Source organism: Hemitrygon akajei, chromosome 13 (genome assembly GCF_048418815.1).
Source record: "Hemitrygon akajei chromosome 13, sHemAka1.3, whole genome shotgun sequence".
Lineage (NCBI taxonomy): Eukaryota > Metazoa > Chordata > Chondrichthyes > Myliobatiformes > Dasyatidae > Hemitrygon > Hemitrygon akajei.
In genome coordinates this window covers 64308738-64327719 of record NC_133136.1, presented here as the reverse complement: position 1 = coordinate 64327719, position 18982 = coordinate 64308738, and the positions used below count along the sequence as shown (strand labels likewise).

The 18982-nt window shown below is 38.3% G+C and overlaps 1 protein-coding gene across 5 annotated transcripts in view; it reads right to left on the bottom strand.

The window, feature by feature from the left end:
* pds5a (PDS5 cohesin associated factor A) overlaps nucleotides 1-18982 on the bottom strand; it is a 167030-nt gene that overhangs the window by 65648 nt on the left and 82400 nt on the right. For all 5 annotated transcript variants that reach the window (XM_073064807.1, XM_073064811.1, XM_073064809.1 and 2 more), the window contains exons 13-16: nucleotides 13406-13519; nucleotides 3658-3739; nucleotides 3197-3245; nucleotides 1151-1290 (exon numbers count right to left, since the gene is read on the bottom strand). In XM_073064807.1, coding sequence (XP_072920908.1) covers nucleotides 1151-1290; nucleotides 3197-3245; nucleotides 3658-3739; nucleotides 13406-13519 — 385 coding nt within the window. The remainder of the gene's footprint in view (nucleotides 1-1150; nucleotides 1291-3196; nucleotides 3246-3657; nucleotides 3740-13405; nucleotides 13520-18982) is intronic.

Below are 18982 nucleotides of genomic sequence, written 5' to 3'. Positions count from 1 at the left end.
TAAGTAAAAAGATTATGGAAATCTAAAACTATTATTCCACTGTTTATAGCAGGGGTTCACAACCTGGGGTCCATGGGCCCCTTGGTTAATGGTAAGGGCCTATGACATAAAATAGTTGGGAACCCCCAGTTTACAAGGAGAAATCCCATTAAAGTAGAGAGCATGCTGGACATTGTGGACAAATCCAAAAATCAACACTAGAAACTTCTTGTAGGTAGCAATCCTAGGAGAGGGGCTCATTGGCTGAAGAATGCTGGGTGGTGGAGGGGAAATCTCATTGAAACCTACCGAATGTTGAAAGGACTAGATAGGGTAGATGTGGAGAGGATGTTTTCTAAGGTGGGGGTATCCAGAGCTAGAAGGGGGACCTTTTAGACAGAGGTAAGGAGGAATTTTATTTTAGCCAGAGAGTAGTGAATCTATGGAATGCATTGCCACAGGCTGGGATGGAGGCAAGTCCATGGGAATATTGGAAGTTGATATTTTCCTGATCGGCCAAAGCATCAAAGGATATGGTAAGAAGGCAGGTGAATGGGGCAGTGCAGGATCTGGGATCAGACATGATGGAATGGTAGAGCAGACTCGATGGGCTGAATGGTCTATTTCTCCTCCTATGTCTTATGGTCTTATAGCTGTGAAGGCTATATCATTGACCTAGGGTAAGAAAGCTTCTATGCTGCTTATCAGCAGGAAGCTGGCCTCCTCTGAAGAGATTTTGTCAAGAAGCACACAGGAAGAAACAGGGCATCAAACAGATTAATAGCGCTTAGAATATGCAGTGTTGATACTTATATGTAATGGAAAGTGCAGCTTGAAGTGAGGAGCTGCAATAAAATAACAAAATAAGACCAAAAAGACTCCACAAATTGAACCAGTCAATTTGCAAAAGTGGCATTTCCCTACTTACCCTACCAATGAAATGCATTTAATGTAGCAAGTATAAACTAAAACTCATGCAGACATGTGTGATAGTTACTACAAGCAGTATTACATGATGAACAGCTAGTAACTAACATTTACCAAGTCAGGCACAAAATTAATCCCTTTTTTTCTCACTCTAATCTTAACCTCACAATAAACATAATCACTGATAATAAAAACCAGGCCTCTTTAACTAAGAAGATCAAAACAGTTAACAACATTCCCTTACCACACAGACTTCTGCTTGTTTACAAGAGCAGGCAGGGCTAATCAACAGCTCCAACTGACCTCGTAGCCTTTCATCATCACCCAGGACCTGATTAAATTTCTTCATGAAATCCTGTGCTTTTCCTGGGTCAGGCAAATTTTCTGTTTGCAATGTAATAGATTTAAAAGTTAAACATAATAATCAATATGCACAGCAGCTAGAGCTTTACACTTTTCATTGAATATTCCCAAAATCAATTTATTTTGATGATTTCCTATCTCCATAAAGTTCAATGAAATAGACTAATAATAGATTTATTAGTCTTCATTCGTGTTCTAATACAAGCACATTATTTTCCAAGTACCAAAGAAACTTAACTGGGTAAACCACAGAGATGCCTGTCTCTTTAGTGATCATTTCAAATGACCCCTGTCATTCACACTCCTATCACATGACCCAAAGTAGTTCCCTCATGTTGGCATGTACTGTATATTTTAATCGAAAAGAGAGGTGATAATATTATAATGGCTGCAGGGTCCTATTTTACCCAATTTGTAATATCTTAAAGTCAGAAACAAGATTAAATTGCCACAAAAGCACACATTCCTACTAGTTAAGAGAAATTATTTCTGTATTTAATATGAAAACAGTCAAGTTCTCCTTCCAAAATAACATAAATGATCACAAACCATGGTCTCCTTAACAAGATTGAGAGAGAAGTGGGTTGGGACTAAGTTAACCACTAAACAACTACAAGACAAAAGGGAGTAAACATTACCTTCATTCTTCAGTTATTTTCCTCCACATACCACAAGTACAATAGTGTTGTCCTAGGTGTATTATATCTGACTAATGCAGCTGAAAGCTTTGCTTAACCACAGATCCTACTTGGAAGTGGAGTTTCACTGTTGGTACTTAACTACAATCCGTACCAATGGCCATAATCAGTGAGCAACTGGACAATAGCTGTGCCCAAACATCCCAGAGTGCAGTTTATCTCAAAAACTTGTTGACCTTGTTCATGTTCAACAGAACAACGTTGCTGCTCACCAGGGGAATAACCACAAATTTTAAATTCGTAAGTTTTCACATTTGCTTTGGCAGAAAACCAAATAATTAGATTATAGGTAAAAAGGCATAACCCGAAGGGAATCTTCAGTAAGGCAGAATTTCCCCCAAGAACTTTAGTAGTATATTTCTGCTGGTACAAAAGCCAAAGTGAATTACAGCATTCTACATATTCTTGTAAAGGAACAAACATTACAAAAATATACGATGCACTTTTTGTCCGTGTTGTAACAACTGTTAGTTCTCTGTCAAGCAAGTTAGCTTTCTAGAAATGCAGAACAGCATCTAGAAACATGTTCTAACAAAGCCCAAATGTGTTGGTGTAATGGAAGGATCATGCAGGTTGAGTATCCCTTCAATTTTTTCAGAAAAGGGGGAAGGGTCCCTCTAATGTCAAGATGACTAGCAATTCATTCCTGCTAGCCTTATATTTAGATCAAGGATTTAAATTATAGATCATAAATTAGTATTGGCATCTCATGCAAACGATGTGGTGAAAATAACTGCATAAAGTTTTTGATGGAAATGTAACTTTTTCCTAAAGTACAACTTCATTGTCATTATCAACAGTACTTTAAAATTTATTTCTGTACTTAAATAATTTTTGAATTTAAATCCCCCTACTTCTGTGAGGAACTCAAATTCATGTCCCTTGTTACATGGTTCATCACACTATTGAGTTATTAATAAACTGTTTAAAACTGTACAACACTGAAATCAAATTATAAACTACAATGTGTTACCTATTTTGGAGAAAGTGAAAAATAAAGCCTTCTGTAAGAATAGTTTAACAAGCAGGAGCACAGATTGACAACTTGATTACTAATCATCAAAAAAGTAACATTTGCTACCCAGTAACACAGCAATGACACACATGTATACAGTAAATAGAATTAAATGAAAAATATTTTTTATAAGGAGCATAACAACTTTAGTATCAATATTAACAAATGCTATTTTTACTTCCAAAATAAAATGTAACTGAAAAACTGCACTTACTTGCTATAGCCATCAGTTTGGCAAACATTGCATTATTGTTAGCCTCTGACTGAAACATAAAAGATTTGAAGGTTAGAAAAACAAGACTTGCACCTATCATTTTCCAAATGAACCATTTTTTGTTGCTTTGGTAGGGATATGATTGTTACAATTTTCAGTATTACTGTGCAAGTTCAAAATATTTCAGTATTTGGAATTGACATTCAAAGATGTTTGCTCTTTTTGAACAATGGCATATGATTCATTCAGATAAGGGAGACTAGTTATCCTGTTCATTAGAAAAAGTGCACTTCTGGCAGCATAACAATCTTGCAGTCTTACCCTGATGCATCCGCTTAGATTGGGTCTATATCAAAAACCAAAGAAATGATCTAACAATTGGAAACACTTCAAAACTAATTTTGCACATCTTATGGTTAATTGACATAATCACCAAATATTAATATACTAATGAAACTTACTGCAGCTTGTTTATGCAGGTCTAATAACTCCCGGACATGACTCCGTAGCATGTTTTGGCACTTCCACATTTCATTCAATGCTCTGTAGACAAAAATCAATATTTTACTGTATTGTTAATGTTAAGTTAAATGTTCTCTTCCTATATATCATTTGTTTTATGGCTATCATATATACTTTAAAATAAGTTCCACTTTTATGCACAATTTTTATGCACAGGATTCTGTAATCATCTTGCTAACAAAAATCACATGCAATGACCTTATTAGAATCCTGCTAAGATGCTGCTTCTAGTCATTTCATTTCACTACCTCATATATTCATAGCATATTACCCACTAAACATAAATTTTCTATTTGAATTGCACCCTGATTTTTCTGAACAGAGTAGTGGCACAAGAACATCTTCAATGAGCACAGCAAGTCTAAGTAAGACATTACAGTATTTAAAAAACAATCAAGAAATCTAATCCTCATTCATTTGGCTTTTACATATGGAAATTATAAAATATACCTAAATCTATAGTGATCCACTTCAAAACTGAACAAGCTTATTGTCAAATAGCATTAAAGAAAAATAATTTCTATAGATGAGGCAATTTTTAATCATAAAAGGTAAAAATATTTTTGAAACAAATTCAGAAGTAATTCTTGACAAAATGTAACATAGATCCATAATCCTAATCTTCAATATGTAACTTGTCAAAATTAGAGCAGACAAGAAATTATATAAAAATGTTCATAAGTTCAGCTAGTTTAATATCATATGGCACACAAATATAGTTGTGCAGCTGGTTCATGTTAAGTGAGATCAATATGCTATTCTGCACTTAAGCAAATTGTTGAGAAGTCTATTAAGTTCCATGGAGTACTTTTATTTGGTGGGCATTAAACCAGAATGATAGAGCATCATCCTTTATAGATCTTTACTGTACCAGAAATGGAGTTAAACAAATTGCTCATTTATCTGTGGATCCTGTGTGGGTCGGATCACACTTGGATCTGTTTAGAAGGACGCTGGTGATTAATTTAGAAATATTCAGTAACTGTACAATTAGATTTGAAAATTTCAGTTACTCTGAATAAATAATGTTGAGCCAAAGTCTATTGGAGGTAAAGAAATGAAAGGAAGTACCAGTAAAATTAAGAATATTAAAAGCTGACAGGTCTCCAGGAATTTTATAGTCTACATCTTATGAGTTTCAAACAGCAGCACAGAAATCATTGACACAGTAGTGGCAACATTGCAAAACTCCCTAGATTCTGGAAAATTTCTATTAAACAGTTGAGAAATGTAACTTTGCTATCCAGGAAATGAGAAATAGATAAAAAAGTTAACAAGAGATCAATCTTTTAGACATCATCATCAGTAAATAGCTGGGGCCAAACAATGGAATAATTAAGTCATGACTATATCATATTATACAGGTGTCCCCCCGCTTATGAAAGTTCGCTTTACGCCACTTCGCTTTTATGAAAGACCTACATTAGTACCTGTTTTCGCTAACCAAAAGAAAGCTGAAGAGGGTTTTCGCTTTTACGAGAAAAGGCGCCCACTTTAAACTTGTGTTTACCCCGAGAAAGACTACCATGACAGTGAAGCCTTGCGCAGGCAGGTGTGTGCGCATGCTTGTACGTGCCGTTCTTTTAGGTTTTATATGCTATTTGGGATGATTTGGTAGGTTATTTTTTGGGTCTGTGAATGCTCAAAAAATTTTCCCATATAAATTAATGGTAATTGCTTCTTCGCTTTACGTCATTTCGGCTTACGAAAGGTTTCATAGGAACGCTCTACTTTCGGATAGCGGGGGAAACCTGTAATTAGTATCACCATGGATACTCTCACTTCCCAACTATTTGTCTATAACCCTATAGTTTATGGCTCCAAGTGCTCATCTCATTTCTCTTAACAGCAGCCAGGACTTGGAGTGAGAAGAGCAAGTTTAAAAGAGGTAGGTCTCATTTTTTAGTGAATTTCAGAGGACATACAAGAGGAACATTTGCAAATTGAGAGTTAATAATTGATTGGTTGATTAACTAATTAACAGAAGCCAACAAAAAGTTATATTCAAGTGGAGTGGGCATTGTTAGAATGGGGAATTCTACAACAGTGGGGTATGATCATTTTCTCATTATCTGTACTATAGATGTGTATCAGCGGAAAGGTACTTGTAAAGACCAACTGCAGAAGTATTGAGGCCATGATCACCCAGCATCAGTTGCAGTGGCTGGCGCACATGATAAGGATGCCCCCATATCGGCTACCCTGCAGAATGTTATACGGCCAGCTACATCATGGTCCACGCTCAGCTGGAGGGCTGAAGAAGCGCTAAAAGGATCAGATGAAGAACGCTTTAAGGAAGTGCAAGATCAGGCCTGAGGACCTGGAGGATGTTACTGCTGACCGTAACACTTGGCGACAGCTGTGTAGGGATGGGGTTCATATTCTGGAGATGGAAAGGACAACCAGAAGACAGCAGAAGAGAGCCAGGAGAAATACAGCCATAGTTGCCATCACTACCACATATACATGTCCCACCTGCAATAGAACTTGTGGGTTCAGGATAGGACTGTATAGTCATCAAAGATCTCACTGTTAAAGGACTGGATGTCGTCATCAGATTCCGATGGATAACATATCCCCAGATGGGATTTAAAAAGAGAATTAGGATGTATTTGATGATGTACATATGATTTACTGATTATTTGGTTTTGGAGGATATTGAGTTGAATAATAATACCTTGGGAGATTGCTAGGAGATAAAAAAAGAGAGCTAGTTGTTCCCTGGTGGATGGATGAATGTAAAGAGAGTTGTGAAGGAGCAGAAAAAAGCTTTTAGGAAAGTTAGGCAGCATTACTCCATCTTTTATACAATATAAAAGAGTTCAAGCTATAGGTAGAAAAGTAGTGAGAAGGACAAAGAAAATGTATTGGAGAATGTGTTGTGATAGCACTAGTAAAGAATTCCAGGTAGGGGAAGTTTGGTGTATGATACAGAAAATGGGGAGAGTTTACAAAACTTGATGCATTACTGGTTTGGTATGCTGGGGGAAAGGTTGCAGTTACTGACTCTGAAAAAGCAGCATTATTAGCAAAAACATATGTTAGTGTACATAGTTCAGTCAATTTAAGTAGCGGTCTTAGAGAAAAACAGTTTTGGTAAGAAATCATCAGGTTGCTGAGAAAAAATAATGTTCTAGTTCCTGCTTGGAACTTAAAAGAGATATTAATAGACATACCCTGGGAAAGATAATTGTTATAATATTTTAACACTGTTATTGTATTTTAAACATGTTGGGTTTTAAATTCTTTAATACAATACAGGTTGAACAGCAACTTCCTGCTACCTGGAAATTAGCGGTTGTTATCCTTGTATTTAAATCTGGTAAGGATCAATCAGACCCTTCCAGCTGTAGACCTATTTTGCTAAATTCACATGTATGCAAAGTAATAGAATGAATGGTTCTAACAAGGCTTTCTTATTTTGTGAAAATTACTTGTATACCAAACTGGATTTTGTAAGGGTAGTCTGTGTTAAATTTGGAATCTGATATTTGTAAGGCCCAAGTTAACAAAGAATCAGTGGTAGCAGTTTTCTTTGATGTAGAGAAAGCTTATATGTTATGGACACAAGTGTTGTTGCTTAAATTGGAAAACACGGAATAGATGGTAGAATGTTCAATTGGATTCAAGATTTTTTTATGTGATAAGAAAATGCAAGTTAGGGTGGGAACAACATTCTCTTAAGGAGTATGAGATAGAGAATGGGACTCACAGGGGAGTGTGTATAGCCCACTCCTCTTTAATATCATGATTGATGATGTTTTCATAAATGTTGGCTCAGATATTTCCAGATCAATATATAGTGGTGTACTGTGGAAGAGAGGCAGGAATATAAATTAAACAGTTAGGAAAATGAAGGCAGCTATTAATGAAGTAGAGGAATGGGGACAATGGTAGGGCTTTAAATTTTTTGACGCAAAGACTCAAGTTACATGATAAATCTCAAAAAACAGTGGTAAAGTTTCTGTGTATGCGGATGGACACAAGGCTACATGGAAGGTGCATGTGAATAAAGTTGTAGAGAAATGTAAAAAAAACCACTTAACATGCTCAGGACCTTAGGTGGGTACAATTAGGATGTGAGTAGGAGATCATTTAAACAAATGCATATTGTTTTATTCAGATCTGTCTTTAATTATGGATGTGTTGCTTATGCTTCAGCCTCACAATTGGTCTTAAAAGCCCCTAGATAAAGTACAAATTCAAATCTAGAGATTATGTTGTAATGCTATTAAATCATCCCCGATTTCAGCATTACTGTACTGGTAGGAATGAAAGAAGTATCTTTACATCTGCATAGCAATGGTTTATTGGGTTAGCCTAAGAGGACAAAGTTGGTCAACCAATTTTCGCAACATTAATTGACTCTTGGGAGCACTGCATTTGTAAGTTTTTCAGTATTGAGCGATTGAGAATGGGCACAAAATCTTGGGTGGTTTAATGTGGATTATGGTCCCACTGTAGCTCTGTTTGTCACTCCTGCATGGTTTTTCCCATTGCATGTGGTTAATTTGAGCCTTCGGGAAAATATAAAGATGAGGAGTGATTGTTTGTCAGTGGCACAGGAAGTTCAGCAATATATTCATTCAAAGCAGGTATTTCTTGCATATCTACACAAATGGTTCTAAAGTTCCATGGATGTTGCATCCCAGTTGCCAGTGCAAGCCAGGGCAGTACAATATGGAGAGCAAGCTGTTGTCCATGTATTGAATTGACTATATTTTTTACATCATTCACATACATGAGTAAAAATCTTTACGTTACATCTCCGTCTAAATGTGCAATTTATAGTAATTTGTAATAAACATTATGTACAACAGGACAGTTAATATAGCATAGAAATACAATGATATCAGCGTGAATTAATCAGTCTGATGGCCTGGTGGAAGAAGCTGTCCCGGAGCCTGTTGGTTCTGGCTTTTATGCTACAGTACCATTTCCCGGATGGTGGCAGCTGGAACAGTTTGCGGTTGGAGTGACCCGGGTCCCCAATGATCCTTCGGGCCCTTTTTACACACCCGTCTCTGTGCATGTCCTGAATAGTGGAAAGTTCACATCTACAGATGTGTTGGGCTGTGTGCACCACTCTCTGCAGATTCCTGTGATTGAAGGAAGTACAATTCCCATGCAGCCAGTCAGGATGCCCTCAATTGTGCCCCTGTAGAAAGTCCTTAGGATATGGGGACACATGCCAAACTTCTTCAACCATTTGAGGTGAAAGAGGCACTGTTATGCTTTTTTCACCACACAGCCATATGTACAAATCACGAGATCCTCAGTGATGCGTATGCCTAGGAACTTAAAGCTGTTCACCCTCTCAACCCCAGATCCATTGATGTCAATGGGGGTTAACCTGTCTCCGTTCCTCCTGTAGTCCACGACCAGCTCCTTTGTCTTTGCGATGTGAGGGACAGGTTTTCTTCACAGCACTCTGTCAGGGTGATGACTTTCTTCTCTGTAGGCTGCCTCATTATTATTTGAGATAAGGCCAATCAATGCAGTATTGTCAGCAAATTTAATTAGCAGATTGGAGCTGTGGGTGACAACACAGTAATGAGTATACAGAGAGTAAACGATTGGGCTTAGGACACAGCCCTGAGGGGCTCCTGTGTTGAGGGTCGGGGGGGGCAGAGGTGAGGAAAGCCACTCTTATCACCTGCAGGTTATCTGACAGGAAGTCCAGGATCCAGCTGCACAAGGCAGGGTCAAGGCTGAGGTCTCTGAGCTTCTTGTCAAGCCTGGAGGGAATTATGGTATTGAACTGTAGTCCAAAAACAGCATTCTCACATAAGCATCCTTTTTCTCCAGATGTGTAAGGACAGTGTGTAGAGCTGTGGCTATTGCAACACCTATCAATCTGTTGTGTCGGTAGTCAAATTGTTGGGGGGGAGGGGGGGTCCAGTATGGGTGTTAGCATGCTACAGATGTAGTCCTTGACCAGCCTCTTAAAGTATTTGCTTATCATTGAGGTGAGTGCGACAGGATGCCAGCTGTTCAAAGGTTACCTTGGTCTTTTTAGGCAGGAACAATGGTGGATGTTTTGAAGCAGGGGACACTCTACACTGGGAGAGGGAGAGATTAAAAGTGTCTATAAACGCATCTGCCAGTTGTGCCGTGCACATCCTGACAACTCGCCCTGGGATGCCGTCCGGTCCCGCAGCTTTGTGACTCTCCACTCGTTGGAAACACCTGCATACTTCAGCCTCAGAGATGACCAAGGTGCAGGTCGCTTCATTGGCTCTCCTTGGGGCCTCAGTGTTGGCAACATCAAAACAGAGCGTAAAAAAGATTGAACTCATCCGGGAGAGAGGCAACAATGTTGGCAGCACCACTGCGCCTAGCTTTGAAGTTTGTGATTATGTGCAGACATTGCAATAAACTGTGTATGTTGTTGATGGAGAGCTGAGTCTGGATCTTGTCCCAGTATTGTCGTTTCACTGCTTTGATGACTTTGCATCGATCGTAGCTGCATTTCTTGAGCTCCTGTTGGTTACCAGCAATGTAAGTTTGATCTTGCACGGTGAGTGCATACACATGGAACTGTTGATCCAGGATTTCTGGTTTGGATAAACCCTGACCAATTTCTGGAGGACAAAATCCTAAATGCACTTCCAGATGAAGCTCGTGACCCCATCAGTGAACTCTGGAGACATCCTCATCACGAAACACATCCCAGTTGACATCATCAAGCAGTCCTGAAGCATGAACACTGACTGGTCGGACCAACATGGGCAGTTTTAACAATGACCACCTCTTTTTTCAGCTTCTGCCTGTACATCAGCAGAAGCAAGATGGAGGAGTGATCCAACTTTCCAAACAGCAGACAGAAGCGTTTTGTAAGCGTTGCAGAAGGGAGAGCAGCAGTGGTCGAGTATACTCTCTCCCCAGGTTTTCACCTGGATGTGTTGACAAAACTTCCGAGAGACTTGAGAGGGCGATGCTCTATTAAAGTCTCCGGCAACGCTGAAGCAGGCTTCGCTACTCCACACAGCTGATGAATCCAAAGGAACAGTAGAGAACGATACAGTTTGGCATCAGTAGCATCACAGAAGTTGCCAGTCAGCATTGAACTCAAGTAGGACTGCCTTAAGGACTCTAGTTCCAGATTTTTCCACGGGGATTTACACTGAAGCCTTCCCCATGAGTGGGTACAGCCATAAGGTAGCAGAGGTTTGAGATTAGAGCTTTCCTTCTCCTAAGTGAGCCATATTTTCCTGAAGCGCTTGGTTTTAAGGTGCTAGTAACCACCCCCCCCCCCCCCCCCACCCTGCCCCATGTCCCATCAGTAGAAATGGTTTTTCCAGGCTTAACAGCTAAACCACATATGAAGGCCAGGAGTAGGAGCTGGCTGTCAGAGGCTCTTTGAGACACACGTCATTTGGGAGCATTATCCCCACATCTTATCCCCACTACCACTTCCAGTTATAACCCCATCAACTGGTTTTGACATCTATTAAAACAGGTATTTCAAACTGTAGCTAAACTAAGATATTCTTCATGGGATTGGACAACATCTGTTTATGGCTGTAGGGTCTAGGCTTGTGTAAATATTTCCTCTGGATCCCTGCCCATGTTGGGATTGAAAGAAACAAGGTGGCAGACATCCTAGTCAAGCAATCACTTAAATGAAGGATGTAAAATGAAGTACTGGCTTTGCATAAAGGGCAGGTCAAAGCAATAATTAAAACATCTATTCAAGCACTGTGGCCACAAAGTTCGAATAAGGGAAAGACAGGACAGCACTTATATGAAATTCAGAGGATGGAAGAAACTCAACTGGGTATGGAAGGAGGGAAGGAGTTACACTTACACATTTATATACTGGATAGACTAGGTTGAATAATTCTTTATTCAGAATTTATATACACGATATGGGTATTTGTAGGAAGTATACTTCTCAAAAAACAGTGCAGTTTATACTTTTTAAAAACAATTCCTATGAAGTGTAAGGAAAATATCTAACTGCTAAATTGAGATTTTTTGGGAAGGACACGGTTTAGCACAGAATGTTTGTTATGATATCACTGCCGTTGTAATGTACATAAGTGCATATTTGACTTGTAGGAAAGAATTAGACCTTTTGATATTATTTGAGTTTATTTTTGGGGAAAATTTAGCCAGAATACACTCTGTTTCTCTGATTCAAACTCCAACTCAATAGGTGATAGTAATGCACTTTATATTGGTCTGACAAATGCCATTAAACTTTATAAGAAGAAGAATGGGGAACTGTAGCATTGCCAGGAAGAAGTAAAGAAGTATGTAAGGTTTAGGAAGCAAACAGACTTTGAGGATCATAAAGAAGCCAGAAGAGAACTCAAAGGAAATCAGGTAAGCCTGAAGGATCTATAAAGTTATTGGCAAGTAGAATTAGAGAGAATCCCAAGACCTTTTATAAATCAAAAGCAGGAGAGTAACTAGGGAGCAGGTAGGACCACTAAGGAGTATGTGCTTGGAAAGAGAGAATATTAGGCAAGGTCCTAAATGAGTACTTAGCAACAGTATTTGGGCGATGAAAGTGAAGCATGCTAATTGGCTATGAAATTTCAAGTCAAAGGAGGTAGTGTGGGGTGTCTTAAGGAACATTAAGGTGGATAAGTCTCCAGGGCCCTATGTGATATATCCCAAGTTTTTGAGAGACAAAAGATGAGATTGCTGGGGCCTTGACAAAGATCAATAGCCAAAGGCAAAGTCCCAGTGGACTAGTGAGCAGCTAGTATTATTCCATTATTCAAGAAGGGAAATGCCGATAATCTTGGAAACTTATCAACTACAAAATCTCACGTCAATGATAGGCAAGTTACCAGACGGAATTCCTAGAGATAGGATTTGTAAGCAATTAGAAAACTATGACCTAATTAGTAACAATCAGCATGGCTTTCTGTGGGGCAAGTCATATCTTACTAACTTGAGGAGGGGATGAAATTGATTGAAGGTAGAGCTTTGGATGTCATCTACATGGATTTTACTAAGAACTTTGACAAGGTCCCTCAAGGGAGGCTCATTCAGAAAATTAAGCTGCTTGGGATCCTAGATGAATGGGCCATCAAAGAAAATCAAAGAATTGTTACAATTACAAAGGCGAGAACCTATGTTCTATAACCACAGGGTAGTTGATGAATCCCTGTAGCTCTTCCTCCTCTTCCCTGCCATTTTTTCCTCCCTCAGGTACCTATCAATTTTCCTTTGGAAGTCAACAATTCTATTTCCGTACCCTTTGATGTTCAGGTCACGACTACTAGCTAACAAATTTATGATTAAAATTAAGTACACATGCACACGAAAAACAAGACCTCTATCTACTGTTCTAAAGACAGCAATTCCAGCTAGTGCAGTTCATGCAAATAATCAACATTGCCATCTTCGGACTATCCTACCAATTCTTTCTTCACCCTTTCTGAAGCTTCTGCATTTTGGTAAAGGAATTAAAGCATTTGTAAATGGTCCAGACGACAGATGAAAATTTCTTACAATAAGAGTTACCAGAATTTGGAAATATTCTGCTTCAATAAGTAGCAGCTGCTGAATTGATGAGTGGTATTACAATGTTTTGGATAGGTACTTCAAAATAACTGAAAAATGTAAGAAGTTGACTTTGTATTTTGACTAAGCCCGATGATCTAATATAGAGCTTGAAACAGATGTCCTTTTTTCCTTTATAATAGTAAAAACTTCAGTGATACTCACTTCACTGCATTTGGGTCCAAGGAAGCATAAAGGTAATACAGACATTTCATTCTTTCTTCTGTTTCCAGATTATACGGAACAAGATACTGAGCAAAGATTTTTTCCACCAACAACCTGAGGAAATTGCATTAATTACGTAGTTAATTTCAGTTTCAAAATACAAGATATGCATATTACATAATATTCATATTACTCTGTACTAATTCCATTTCTATATCAGCTGTGTCAGCATGTCTTTTAATCAAGAGCCCTGCTCCTCCGCTCCCCCCCCCCCCCCCACCCCCGCAAACCTGTAATTTTCTCCGACCAGACAAGCTCACGATGTGTGAACCTGGCCCTTAAGAAGTCACTTACTTTCATCTGTCCAAATCTGGACAGACTGGTTAAACTCTAAAACTTCAGATTCATTGTGCTAAACTTCTGTTGCATTTCTTTCCAGATGCCTCAATTTTTATCACTTACTGTAATTTATCAATCTGAAGCTTGCATCAAATCACTTTATAACATTCTAGAGAAGCACCTCAGGATGTTTGAATATTTTGAAGGTGCTATATACAGTGCCTAGAGAAAGTATTCACCCTCCCCCCCACCAAAGTTTTCATGTTTTATTGTTTTACAACTTTGAATCATAGTGGATTTAATTTGGCTTTTTGACACTGATCAACAGAAAAAGACAATTTCATATCAAAGTGAGAACGGGTCTCCACAAAGTGATCTAAATTAGTTACAAATATAAAATACAAAATAATTGATTACATAAGTATTCACCCCCTTCACATCAGTATTTAGTAGATGCACCTTTGGCAGCATTTACAGCCTTCGATAGGTCTCCAAAAGCTTTGTACATCTGGATAGTGCAGTTTTTACAAAATTGCACAAGCTCTGTCATATCGCATGGGGATCGTGAGTGAACAGCCCTTTTCAAGTCCAGACAAAAACTGAGTTTTTTTCATCTGAGCTTTCATTTCAGTTTTTTTGTGGCTTTCTCTTTGCCACTTTCCCATAAAGCTGTGACTGGCGAAGCACCCAGGCAACAACTGTATAAGCAGTCCCTCCGATCTCAGCCACTGAAGCTTGTAACACCTCCAGAGCTGTCTCTTGGTGGCCTCCCTCACTAGCCCCTTCTTGCACAGCCACTCAGTTTTTGAGGTCAGCCTGCTCTAGGCAGATTTACAGCTGTGCCATATTCTTTCCATTTCTTGATGATTGACTTAACTGCACTCCAATGGATATTCAGTGACTTGTGCTTTTCAATAACCTTTTCAGGGAGTTGCTTGCAGTGTTCTTTTGTCTTCACGGTGTAGTTTTTGCCAGGATACTCACTTACCAGCAGTAGAACCTTCCAGTTACAGGTGTATTTTTACTACAATCAATTGAAGCACCTTGACTGCATACAGATCTCCAAAAACAGATCTTCATTTAACTAATCATGTGACTTCTAAAACCAATTGGCTGCAGCAGTGATTATTTGGTGTGTCATATTATGGGGGGGGGGGGGTGAATACTTATGCAATTATTCTGTGTTTTATATTTTTGTAATTAATTTAATTCAGCTTGTAGAGATCTGTTTTTACTTTGATTTGGAAGAGTCTTTTTCTGTTGATCAGTGTCAAAAAAGCCAAAATAAATCCACTGTGATTCAATGTTGCAAAACAATAAAACATTAAAACTTCCTGGAGGGAGGAATAATTTTTATAAGCACTACAAAACTTCTGTAGAATTAAAGGTACCAAATTAACAAGAAATCACCTTTCAACCAGTGATTTTTAATTTGCAGAGAAATACAGCATTACCAGCATTAAGTTAACTAGTGTGAACTGTAAACTTTAAATATTTCATATAAGGTCTAGAAGGTGTGAAATGACTAAGTTATATGAAAAAAGTAAAAAACTTCCAGTAAGATGGTGGGACCAGCTTCTATGGGGTCAACAAAAGGCACTGCTGTCCTATTTAAACATTTTTGTGACGGTAAGATCCTGCTATACATTAAGAACTTAAGGTACTGCAGAGCCACCCCCTCAGCAAGTTGCTTGCTGGCAGAGAAAATGAAGGAGTAACGCTATCTCGTTTGGCTGTACCCATGTACGATCAAATAACAATTAAACTTGAACTTGAAGAATGGGTTAATAGGTGGCATTGATGAATCAATAAGAAGCATCATGGAATTGATGAGACAACAAAATATCTTCAATATCTTCCTGATATTCTGAAAGACTTTTACAACTGTAAGCCATGCAAGGTTTGATAAACAGTAAAAAAGCAAATAATCTGTTCCGGTAATGTTAGTTCAAGAACAGGTGTTACCAGACCACCTGTTCTTCTTCCAAGAAGCCATGAAAATTTTACAACCACTTACAAAGGCAAGAAGGGCTATAGGTTATCACCTTATCCAAAAAGCTGGATCTTCAAAAATGACAAAAGACAGATAGCTACCACTCAACCAAAATGTATCTGTTGCATATTTGTCATTTTGCTAGCCTCCCGAGTTCAATCCACCAGTAGATTACAGTTCTGCAACTTCTGCAGCTAATATTCTGCCGTACGGTAAGCCATATTTTTTCCAAATACCCTATCCATGCTGGCATCTGGCTCCAAGGACAATTAGAAAGAAAATTTACAAATCTATCTATTGCCAAGTTTCTCTGCAATTTCTTCCAACTTTCTGAACACAGCCTTTTGGCCTAAGTTGTCTTGTTTGCTCAGAGAGGGCACCCCTTATGCAATGCTGATACACTGTTTTATAACAAATTCTGCAAGAAGAAATATTTGCATTCAAAGAGCACTCTTCAGGATTTTATAGCAAGTACTTACAAGTTCTCCTCAGGTTATGGCAGGCTTCCGTTACTGTGAACTATTCATAACCTGGATAGCTTACAAGTCAGAAATTTGACTGAACAGAGTTTCTACGTGGCAGAAGATGCCTGTAGTCCTGCAGCAGCTGGCAACTCCCTCTGGCTAGTTTTTCAAACACTTTTGTATATATACATACACCAGCCTTTCATAACCCGGGGAAGATCTTTACTGGACTGTACGCATTGTAGAGTAGGAATTGTGCAGTATGTTTGCATCAGATAAGATCCACGAACAGTAATTTGAGAATCAGGTAAACCAGGTTTTTCATTGCATATTCTCCGAACTACAAGGCTTCTGTTTATCAACTATTCTAAAAGACAGCATCGCTCTATGCCATGCTCCTGCAACACTTGGCATCAGACCAATCTCTGGAATGATGCAAAAGGTCTAATGCAAAGTAATAATGAACTAAGACACAGCTGATAACAATATTCCCCTGTGAATCCTAACCTAACTGACATTCCTCATCTTCAATGTGCCAAATCCAGAATTACCTCCACCTCATGTAGAAACACAAAATATACTTAACTTTTCATTTCAAGTTACAGCCACTACAAAACCTTCCTTCTAACTCCAGACCTCACAACAGCCTTAGCCATAAGCTTCAAGATATCTAAATAAACCATCAATTGGTTATTTTATCTCCACCTGAAAAGAGATCCTCGATCATCATTTGAAAAAAAACGAACCCAATTTTGTGATTGGTGAAATATCCTGAAAAATGTACCACATTAAAATGTGCTTGTGCAAATTGCTGCTCCTCAGGTGGAGAAAGAACAGTCAGTGTAGTCACTGGAATAATATGAAGAAGTTTTGGGGGAGGAAAAAAACAAAGATGAATTAAACAGCCTGGGTTAATCAGTAAATGGACAAAATATATACATCTTATCTCCACTATGTATCAAAAGGGACTGCTAACACAAATACCTCATGTTAAATGATGTGAATAACATAACTTGGTGAAAATAGAACATGTAATAGCCTAGGTCATTTGCTCAGATGGCTTTCAGTACAAAGTGCTAAGCTTATCAATGTTTCCCAATAGGTCTGTATTGTAAATTTAACATAATCACTGAATAGTAATATAACAAACCATCTTTTCTATTATGTAGGTTTTGAAATTAGCTACGAAATTAGATCCCTAAATACTATAAAAATGAATATTCTCCTTCGGTTACTCTATCTTTTCCGGGACTTTACCTGTAGAGGTGGATGATAATCAATTCAGGGAATGGGACAAATGGATTTCCCGCTTTATCTGGCAAGGAAAGAAACCTAGATTCAATTTAACACCTTACAGTTAGGGACGGAAGGAGGAGGTATGGCACTTCCTTGCTTAAGAAATTATTTTTATGCTTCACAGATAACCCCTCTGTTATACTGGTGTAATAAGGAATATAAGGCTAGATGGAAGGAAATAGAATTTGGATTGATTGACAGTTTTCCTCTGCAGGCCTCAATAGCAGACAAAGGATTGATAGCCCAATTGGAAAAAGTCTAAAAACAGCTGGATAAATCTTACAATAAAAGTATGGCAGAAGGTGGCTAATTCATGTGGAATTAGTAACATGTTAAAACTTTTTAGATGGTGTGCATATGATACTGAATTTCTTCCCAACAGAGTAGATAAAAGATTTGAACTATGGATAAAGAAAGATCTTACAACCTATCTTTCATTTACACAGAAAAGAGTATTACAAAGTTTCCAATCCTTTTAGAAACATAGAAAATAGGTGCAGGAGTAGGCCATTTGGCCCTTCGAGCCTGCACCGCCATTCAGTATGATCATGGCTGATCATCCAACTCAGAACCCTGTACCTGCTTTCTCTCCATACTCCGATCCCTTTAGCCACAAGGGCCATAATTAACTTCCTCTTAAATATAGCCAATGAACCGGCCTCAACTGTTTCCTGTGGCAGAGAATTCCACAGATTCACTGCTCTGTGTGAAGAAGTTTTTCCTCTATCTCGGTCCTAAAAAGCTTCCCCTTTATCCTTAAACTGTGACCCCTCGTTTAGGACAAACATGGCCTAGAACATAATGACTTTTTTAAGGTACCTTCAAATACGACATTATGTTAACCAGAGTGGTAGATATACAGATTTATCAACAGTAGGATTATAATTTTTCAAGATTCTGAATTTGGCTTACAATTCAATGCCAAGTAAATCAATTTCTCGATTATACAATGTACTCTTACATGCTAAAAATGAAAACACATTGTATATTAAAGAGAAGTGGGAGAAAGAAGCGGGGTTGGTACTTTCAGAGGAGGTTTGGGGGAAAATATGCAGCTTTCAGTGGTCTTCGACTAACTCTTTGATTTGGAGAGAACATTGTTGGAAAAATATTACAAGATACCCCATATCAGGAAAAATATAAAGACACAAACGTGACGTGTTGGAGAAGGTGCGGCTCCAAGGAGGCAAATCATTTCCATATTTTCTGGGATTGCCCTAAATTAAAGTTTTATATTGGAAAGGTATTCATAGAACTTTAGGTCAGGTATTTAAGACCCAGATACCTTTGAACTTTGAGACGCTCTATTTGGGACATGTACTGTTTTTGGATCAGAAGAAAGACATAAAGCGGCAAGTAAGAAATCAATTACCAGAAAGTGGCTAAATCCAATATCACCTACATTAGAAGATTGACATGAAATTTTTTTGGAAATATTTAAAATGGAAAAGATGACCTATTCTTTGAGAATTCAAAAAAGAAAAA